We start from the raw sequence: 9,372 nt of genomic DNA on the forward strand, positions 1-9,372 counted from the left end.
GTAGTTTTGAACTGTTGACCTTGAGGTTCGCAGCCTGATTTGTAACCACTATGCTACCAGAGCTCCTTACTGGTGGAGCGATAGCTCAAGTAACAGAAAAGTAACGTATGTGCTAATCTTAAAATGGAATGTTCTGCTGAGGAGGGTAGACCCTCACAGCCAGAGCACCAAGTGTTTCTTGATGGATGTGGGATGACTTGTTAAAGACCTGAGTTGTTCTGTGGTAAGAAAACCCAAACCAAATCAAACCGGTTGTGGTAGAGTTGATTCTGACTTATAGAGATCCTATAAGCAGAATAGAACTGCTACTTAAAGTTTCTAAGACTGTAAATCTTTTCAGGAGCAGACAGCTTCATCTTTCTTTCACCGATCAGCTGGTGGGTTTGAACCACCGACTTTAGGGTTAGCAACCCAACGTGTAAGTGGTAAGAAAGGATTGGGCTAATTAGAAGCCCGGTGGGGGAGAGTGAGGAGACAGGGAAACTAGAGGCTGAGCTCTGAAAGGGGGCGTACAGTAACGAAGTCCCCCAAGTCCTGAGAACAGAGGATTCGGGAACCCCAAGCTGCTCAGTGGGGTGTTATGAACTTGTGGATTGTCAGGTGTGTGATGAAGAACTACAAGTCCTTTCAAAATCCTTAGTAATGTCTACTTTGTTCAGTACTGCTTCTAGTACCAGTGAGCTCACTGTGGGGGCTCAGTGAGGTGGGCAGTGCTGGGCAATAGAGGCACAGGGTCCAACATAACAATTACGAGGATGGTACAGGACCGGGAAGTGTTTCCTTCTGATGTACACAGGGTTTCTATGACTGACTTGGGCTCACTGGCACCTAACAACAATAGCCTGTGAATGAGGAGCCTGGGCACAATGGTTAAATGCTCAACCACTAACTACAGGACAATAGTTTGAACCCAGCAGCCACTCCACGGGAGGAAAATGTGAGTCTGTCTGTTTTTGTAAAGATGACAGCCTTGGAGACTTTAGGCGGCAGTTCTACACTGTCCCACGGGGTCACTGAGTTAGAATAGACTCAGTGACAACAGGTACGGGTACTTGTGAATGTGGCCTTGTTTCTGAACAATGTATTCATTAACAGGGATTTCTAGGGTGCATTCTAATCTAATCTGAGTGGTAACCTCAGAGAAACAGATCCGACACACAGAGGGAAGAACAACATGTAACAATAGAGGCAAATAAAGCTGCAAGCGACTATACACTAAAGATTGCTGAAAGCCACCAGGAGCCTACAGAGACAAGAAAAGCTCTTCCCCTACAGTCTTTGGAGAGCAGCTGCTGACACACTGAATTTGGAATTATAGCCTCCAGGACTATGAGACAATAAAAGTCTGTTCTAATAAGCCGCCTAGTTTGTAATACTTTGTTACAGTAGCCGTAGGAAACAACTACACATCTCTAGACAATGATTTCCAAGATGCATATTGTTGAAAACACCCATGTACTGAGGGAGATGAGTAGCAGAGAGACAACTTGCAGTATTTGTCAAATGCTTTACTTATTAAGAAACTATTGTGTTATTGATGAAATGATCCTCTGGGATTTCAGAAGAATTGGTCACTTGGTCTTGCTATGGAAACAACATCAATGTGAGTCATTTCAGCATTTCTAACATTCATTCAGGACTTTTCACTGAACTGCAGGCTCCGGGCTGGACTCTGAACACAGAGTGGTCAACCAGCAGAATCGACCTATGGGTGTTCTGTGACCTGGCATGGAACCTCTGGACATAGATCAGACCCCAGAATCTGAAAACCTCACTGACCACCACTGGATGGACAGTTAACCCTTGAACAACAGGAGTTTTGAACTGAAATTGAGCTCAAGTGTTACAAGTATCTGCTTAAAATGTCGTGTGATGATTTCCACATTCATCTCTCCAGTAACTCACACGGTGTAAAATAGCTGCAATTAAAAAAAGGAATCCAAATATAACTGGGCCTGTGAAGCTGAAAGTCATGATGTTTCAGGGTCCACTATGAATTACACTTGGATTTCTGACTGTATGGGAGGCTGTCACCCATAACCCCCATGTTGTTTATGGGTCAACTTCATTTGCAACTACATCCATTTTCAATAAGCTCTGATTCCTTTAATGCTGACCTACAGTGGGCTGCAAGATAATGCATTGGACTGCAAGGTCAGTTTGAGCCACAAGGTTAGTGGTTCAAACCTGCCAGCCGCTCCTTAGAAACCCTATATAGGGTTGCTATGAGTCGGAACCGAGTCAACAACACTTAACACTGACAACAACAACACAGAGGATCTAGGAATCCTTGGGAGGTGGAAGTGATTAAACGCTGGGTTACTAGTCCATAAGGTTGGTGATTCAAACACGACCAGAGGTACCTCAGTAGAAAGACCAGGCAATCTGCTTCTGAAAGGTCACAGAAGTGAGAACTCTACAGAGCGCAGTTCTAATGTGAAACACATGAAATCAGAGTTGGAATTGACTTAACGGCAACCAATAAAAGGGCTTACCCCCGAAACAGAGACCACACTAAATTGTTCCGAATATGTTGGTAGTCAAATATGTCCCAGGTAATAAAATCGTAAGAATGCTCCAATGACTTTGAGAGGAGTAAAGCCTGTCTCAAGTGGGGATGTTGCAGGCACTGTGGGATTCAGGTACTATGTGTTTCAGGTAGGGATTTGCTGGGAGTGCTTCTTCTCCACTTCTTTTTTTCTTGTGGCCCGGGGCTGCACTTTCTTGGGTAAAACTCTGCCCCCAGGCCCCTTGCTGGGAACTCTCCTTGTAGGGGTTGCCTGAGAGATGCTTCTCTTGAGATGGAAGTCAACCTGAGAGGGAAAAAGACGTTAGGAGAACAGAGTCATTGTTCTACTTCCTGAAATTGAAGTTGGAAAGAGCCCAGCTTGGACCCTTTTATACCATATTTCCTGGTCCTGAGGGCAAAGGGCTGGGGAGAATTATTACAACAATCCAAGGTATTGTTAAAACTCCCCCCAAGGTGGTAGAGTACATGAGCTACTCTGTAGGAACTGAATAGAAATGCATGTTCTGTGTGTCAGAGAACAATTCTATCTAGCACATCTGACCACGATTTCACCAATATTGTTGCTCAAGCCAGAGTTATGATTGATGCACTATTATAATCCACTTTATGCTGCCTGTGAATCATAGGTTCGTGCTCGGGCAAGCCAGTGGATATTTCAGACTTTCCGCATTAATCCTTAACTGTTTCAGAATGTAGATGGTGTTGGTGGTTATGTGCCGTAGAGTCAGTTCCAACTCATAGCTACCCTTTATAGGGTTTCTGAGGCTGTAAATCTTTATGGGAGCAGAAAGTCTCGTCTTTCTCCGGCAGAACTGCTGATAGTTTTGAACTGCTGACCCTGAGGTTAGCAGCCTGACTCGTAACCACTATGGTACCACACAGAGCTCGTTTCGGAATATAAATAGTGGAGATAAAATTGATTGTTAGGATGAATTCTTAAATTCTAAGTGTCCATGCATCTTTCCAAATGATACACTGAAACCTCCCTCCTGGGATGACACGTAGACGTACAAACAATTTTAGCTGCCGAAAGTGGGGCCATTCTGGGCGTGGGGAACGAAGAGGGAGTGGCACAGAGTCCTGACCACATTCCCCTGAGGCGTGCCTGGCTTACAGTCACTTGAAACAGCTTGAGTTGCTAAAGTCAGCTAGGGGCTAAAAAACATGCCCCAGCGAGGACAGACTCTCCAAAGGGGAATTAACTGCCTCATCCACAAAAATCCACAACCAGTTTTCTTGTGAGTTCCCAAAAGGGGATCACAAAAGGGGGAAAAAATCAGAGCCAATTTCCTTAGAATAAAGAGACCTAGAAAAAACATGGTGCCCTAGTAGTGCAATGATGGTTAAACACTCTGACTACTAATGGAAAGGTTGGTAGTTCAAACCCAACCAATAGCTCTGTGAGGGAAAAAAATAGTGATCTGTTCCCGTAAAGATTACCAAAAAAATCAAACCAAGCCCACTGCCATAGCATCGAGTCCAAATCCTAGCGGTCTGATAGGGCAGAGGGGAACTGCCCCATGGGGTTTCCAAGACTATAATCTTTACATAAGCTCCAGTGGAGTAGCTGGTGGGGTCACACTGAAAACCTTCCAGTTAGCAGTTGAGCACTGGCTGTATCCTCTGTGTGACCAGGACACACAGTCTAGAAACCCCTACAGGCAGTTTCTCACTGTCCTATAGGGTCGCTATGAGAATTCAACTCAATGCACACAACAACAATGGGAAAGAAAAAAGAGAAAACAACATGGGAAAAGGACAGAGGAGGCTGAAAAGAGCTACAGAGTGAAGCAAAGGAGGGAACACTGGGCACTGGGAGGTAGCTGAAAGAGTCTAATTTATAACACAAAAAATTCTGGCAAATATATCTGTATTTTAAATCTAAATCTTTCCCCAGCCAAGATGGATATATCATTTAGAATGCAAAGGAAGAGGGAGAGACTGTGCTGTGATCAATATAAACAGAATCTTAGTTGTTACTGTATTTGGGAGTTGGTAGATTTCCCCTCATGGTTATGGTTGATGTAATGAAGGGTTGTGCTGATTTACTTACGTTGTTGTTGTTAAGTGCCGCTGTGGAGTCAGTTCCGACTTATCGCAACCCTGTACAGGGTTTCCGAGGCTGTAAATCTTTACAGAAGCAGAAAGCCTCATCCTTCTCCCACAGAACAGCTGGTAGTTTCAAACTGCTGACGGTGAGATTAGCAGCCTGATTTGTAACCACTACACTACCAGAGCTCCTTGATTTACTTAGAGGAAATGTGAAAAAGAAGGTGAAATCGTTCAAAACAGAGTAATTGTAGCACTCAAGAGGATTTGCAATTGTTTAAATTTGACACAGAATAGACTTGAATGCAAGTCTCACATAATGCATGCAGTTGTCTAATGTTTACTTGATTTTTAGGGTAGGTGAGGAGAAGGAAGTTAAAAATTTGAAAAGTGAGGAAAGGGTTGCATTGGTTAGGAAATTGGAATTAGGCAACAAGCGGCAATGGAAATGTTTCCTGCATCTGCAAGTGGAAATAATTTGTAATTTGGAGACAATGGGAGTAGACGAGAGAAAAAGGAGAAACTACCGAGGAATTTCAGAGGAGTTCTCAAAGGACATAAAGAATAGCTCCGTACCTTGACCCTGTGTTGAAACAAGGATTTAGGAAGACAGTTCAGCATGAGGCTTGGTTGCATATTGGTTAAGAGGGGGCAATGCCCAGAGCCTGGAGTAGGATTGAATCAAGACTGCCCCCAGCTCACTCACTGGGTGACGCTGAACAAGTTTCTTATTTCCAGTTTCCATTTCCTCAGTCACAAATGGGGATACTTATATCTACCTTGTGGACTCCTGGTATGGTACTGTAGGATGAGCACTGGGCTTGGAACCACAGGCTGGCAGTTCAAACTCACTGGTCGCTCCTCAGAAACCCTATACAGTGTTGCTATTAGTTGGAAATGACTCGATGGCATTTAAACAACAATAACATTATCTACCTCACAAGGTTGTTGTGACAGTTACATGTGATCATTCTGTAAAAGTCTCTGATGGTATCTGACACATAGAAACAATTCAATAAATACACCCACTCCTCACTTACTTAATTCCAAAGACCAGGTTGTTATGCAAAATTATGCATTATGCAAAAAAAAATAATAAAAAAATGGAGGATGGCCATATTGGATCATAAAGTGGAAAATGACTTTATCATTCATTCCATTACTGCTAAATTACATCATTACATAAGTGCCAAAACACCAAGCATCCTGGCCCACTAGCCTTAACCTGCCTGGTACTTCACACCTCAGAGTTCACTACTAACAGACTTACATCATCAAAGCACAGAGGAGCCAGAGAGGACACGATTTACTATGGTTGATAACCATTGATAATGTGAAATGCCGATAACAAGATAGTCAGTCAATATAAGTGAGGAATAGGTATGTTGTTTGTTGTGAAGTGCCGTTGAGTCGGCTCCGACCCATAGCGACCCTGTATAGGGTTTCCGAGGAGCAACTGGTGAGCTTGAACCAGCGACTTTGCAGTTCAAACGGCTTTGCAGTTCAAACAGCTTTGCAGTCTGGCACATTAACCCACAGTGCCAAACCAACAGACTCCAGAAATAGGTATTTGTTGTTGTTGTTGTTAAGTGCCATCAAGTCGGTTCCGACCCATAGCGACCCTGTGTAGGGTTTCCAAGGAGTGGCTGATGAGTTTGAACCGCCAACCTTGCAGTTCAAACCGACTTTGCTGTCCAGCGCATTAACCCACAGCGCCACACCAGGACTCCAGGAATAGGTATAGAATATTGAAAAAGAAGCTATGTCGATTTTTGACTTGATTGCACTGAGTAAGAGGGAAAGAATGGTCTACAAAGCTACAGGGTTGTACAGAGAAGGAACAGGACAGAGGAAGGAGGCTTCAGGATAGAGCTGACTTTGGGAAATCAACTATATAACTGCCTCTTTACTCTTTCCTCCTTTGAGAAAATACGGGTATGAATGTGCACGATTTAAGAGATCTTCTTTAGTTCTGAGATCCTAATCTAATGACCAAAATTGTATATCAAATAAGTTTTTGGTCCTCACCCTACCATAAAAGCCGTGGAGAGTTGGATATTGGCAAGTAGATGGTTCTTTGTTGCAGTGTGAGTGGAAAGCAAGGCTGTCTGGGTCTCGGGGGAACCAGACAGGGTAGGAGAGCGCCCTCTGGTGGTATTCCTTGCAGGAGGCACAGAAAGCATACAACCTTTGGGATCCCGCCTGTGAATCTCGGAAAGGTCTTCGGAATTTACAAGCTAACATTTATTGAGCACTTTCCATGTGTCAAGGAGCCCTGGTGGCACTGTAGGCTAACCACAAGGTCAGCAGTTCAAACCCACCAGCAGCTCCATGGGAGAATGATGACGCTTTCTGCTCCCACGAAGATTTACAGTCTTGGAAAGCCTATAAAGGGTTACTGTGAGTTGAAATGGACTTGGTGGCAGTGGATTTGTTGGGGGTTTTTTTGGTTTTTTTTGGTTTAAATCTCCTGTAAAGCAGGTATTATTGTCACCAATTTACAGAGGAAGAAACTAAGGATGAAAGAAACTAGGGAATTTATCCAAAGTCCGTAGAACCAGAGAGTTGTTGTTGTGTTGTTAAGTGCTGTCGAGTTGGTTCCAACTTACAGTGATTCTATATGTACATAGGGTTGCTGAAGAGCAGCTGGTGGTTTTGAACTGCCAACCTTGTGATTTGCAGTCCAGTGCTGATCCTACAGTGCAACATCAGGAACCCAGAATCAGAGAGGATGCTTTTAATCACTATGCTGTTAAACAGAAATCCCGGTGTGGTGTTGTGGGATAAAGCACTGGACTGCAAGGTTGGTTTGAACCATAGGGTCAGCAGTTCAAACTCACCAGCCACTCCTTGGAATCCCTATGAAGAGTCACTATGAATCCAACAACGTTAAAGGGAAGAAAGAAGAAAAGCCAAGAGGAAGTGGCGATGGACATAATAGGAGAGGGGCAAAAGGAAAATTAGGATGAAAGAGTAATTTTTAAAAAAAAGGTCCAAGGAGGGAGGTTGGCAAAGATTAGAATGATGCAATCAGTTGTATAAGGCTTTGGAGAAGTAGCTTTTATGGTGCTCTGACACAGCCTAACTCACCACTTTAGGTTCTGCAGGGCCCACGGTCACACTCACGGTCTCTGGGTCAAACCCAGGTGCTGTAGCAGTGACAGTGTAGGTACCTGGAAGCAGCAGCCGAAAGTAATCACCATGATCACCTAGAAGTTACAAGGATACAGTTTAATCTGTTGGTTAGGAAATTGCCCCCAAAGGAACCTTGATATGAAAAAGGATCTGGGGGTTTCAGTTGACCACATGCATGTTTTTACTTACTAGCATGATGACTCTGGTTAAGATCTAAAACATCATAGGCTCTGTTAATAGAAGTAAGAGCCTCAGCTTCTTAGAAGTAGACATTTCACTGTGCTCTACATGGAGAATTATGTGTCTAGGTCTAGAGCCTGTGTTTTAATACAAACTTGTGTCAAGTAAAAGGTGACCAGGAGATAGGAAAGGCTGAGAACTCTGTGAATGTTTCGCCTTTGTTTTGATGTCTGAAATGATACTATGACGAGATGGTGTCTATCAGAGTGAGAACTATGAGTAAAAGCTGGAGCCTACTCAAAGGCACTTAACAACAACAACAACAAGAGTCTGCTTAACAGAAGTAACAGACAGAGCTATGACTGCCTTAGGAAATGGTGACGCACAACTGAAACAACACACTATGTCATTCTTCACCTAGACTCGTGGATGCACCAGTCCTGGGTTGGACAACCAACTGCCTGGAGTGTTATATGTGGGTAACCTTACAGCCAATGGGAAGACTGAACTAAAAATCTGATTTTAAATATAGGTGAAGATACAGACACACTAAGATGCACATGACCCAAGCCATGGTATTTTGGATAGCCTCATAAATGTGGAAGCTGGACAAGGACTAAGGAAGACTGAAGAACTGATGTAGTTGAATGGTGTTGATGAAGAACAAATAAATCTGTCCTGGAAGAAGTACAGCCAGAAGTACATCCTCTCTCCTTAGAAGAGAGGAAGGTGAGACTTCGTCTCATACACTTTGGAAGTGTTATCAGGAGGGACCAGTGCCTGCAGAAGGACATCATGTTTAGAGAAGTGGAGGGTCAACAAAATAGAGCCGGCCTCTTGAAGAAGGACTGACAGTGGTCATACAGGTGGGCTCAAACATAGCCGTTACTGTGAGATCGGGCAGCGCCGGACAGTGTTTGGGTCTGTGTTTGTTGTAGGTAGGGGTCACTGAGTCTGAACCAACTCGATGGCACCTTACAACAACAACAAGAACATTTTTAATATTCCTTCCACCACTTTCAAAAGCATATCAAAGGGAGAATAATATTCAAAAGAATGTTGGTCCTCTCCCTGGCAGAGATGTAGCATTCTGGATAATTCTTTTTTACCTCTTTAGAATCGATTGGTATGTTGCCTTTACATTTTCTTTTAAGCAAATAAACAAAAACCCATGGACAGCAAGTCAATTCTGGCTCCCAGAAGTCCTTCAGTGTTTCCAAGGTTGTCATCTTAACAAAGGTGTTTTGGTGTGGCACCATAGGAGAAGTGCTCGGCTTCAAGGTCAGTTTGAACTGCAAGGTCAGCAGTTCAAATTCACCAGCTACTCCTCAGAAACCCTACAAAGAGTCACTATGAGACGGAGCCTACTCAAAGGCACTTAACAACAACAACAACAACAACAATCTACATTATGATTCATCTGTCAGTTTGTCGTACTGTGGTGGCTTGTGTGTGGCTGTGATTCTGAAAGCTATGCC

The 9,372-nt window shown here is 43.6% G+C and overlaps 1 protein-coding gene across 1 annotated transcript in view; it reads right to left on the bottom strand.

Moving 5' to 3' along the window:
- Positions 1 to 2,654: 2,654 nt before the first annotated feature.
- The window catches only part of CPN1 (carboxypeptidase N, polypeptide 1), a 38,773-nt gene continuing 32,055 nt past the window's right edge, over positions 2,655 to 9,372 (bottom strand). Inside the window, 2 exon segments of the mRNA XM_006831464.1 lie at positions 2,655 to 2,813; positions 7,670 to 7,788. Of these exon segments, the coding sequence (XP_006831527.1) occupies positions 2,655 to 2,813; positions 7,670 to 7,788 (278 nt within the window).

This window comes from Chrysochloris asiatica, unplaced genomic scaffold (genome assembly GCF_000296735.1).
Source record: "Chrysochloris asiatica unplaced genomic scaffold, ChrAsi1.0 scaffold00003, whole genome shotgun sequence".
In the NCBI taxonomy this organism is placed as follows: Eukaryota; Metazoa; Chordata; class Mammalia; order Afrosoricida; family Chrysochloridae; genus Chrysochloris; species Chrysochloris asiatica.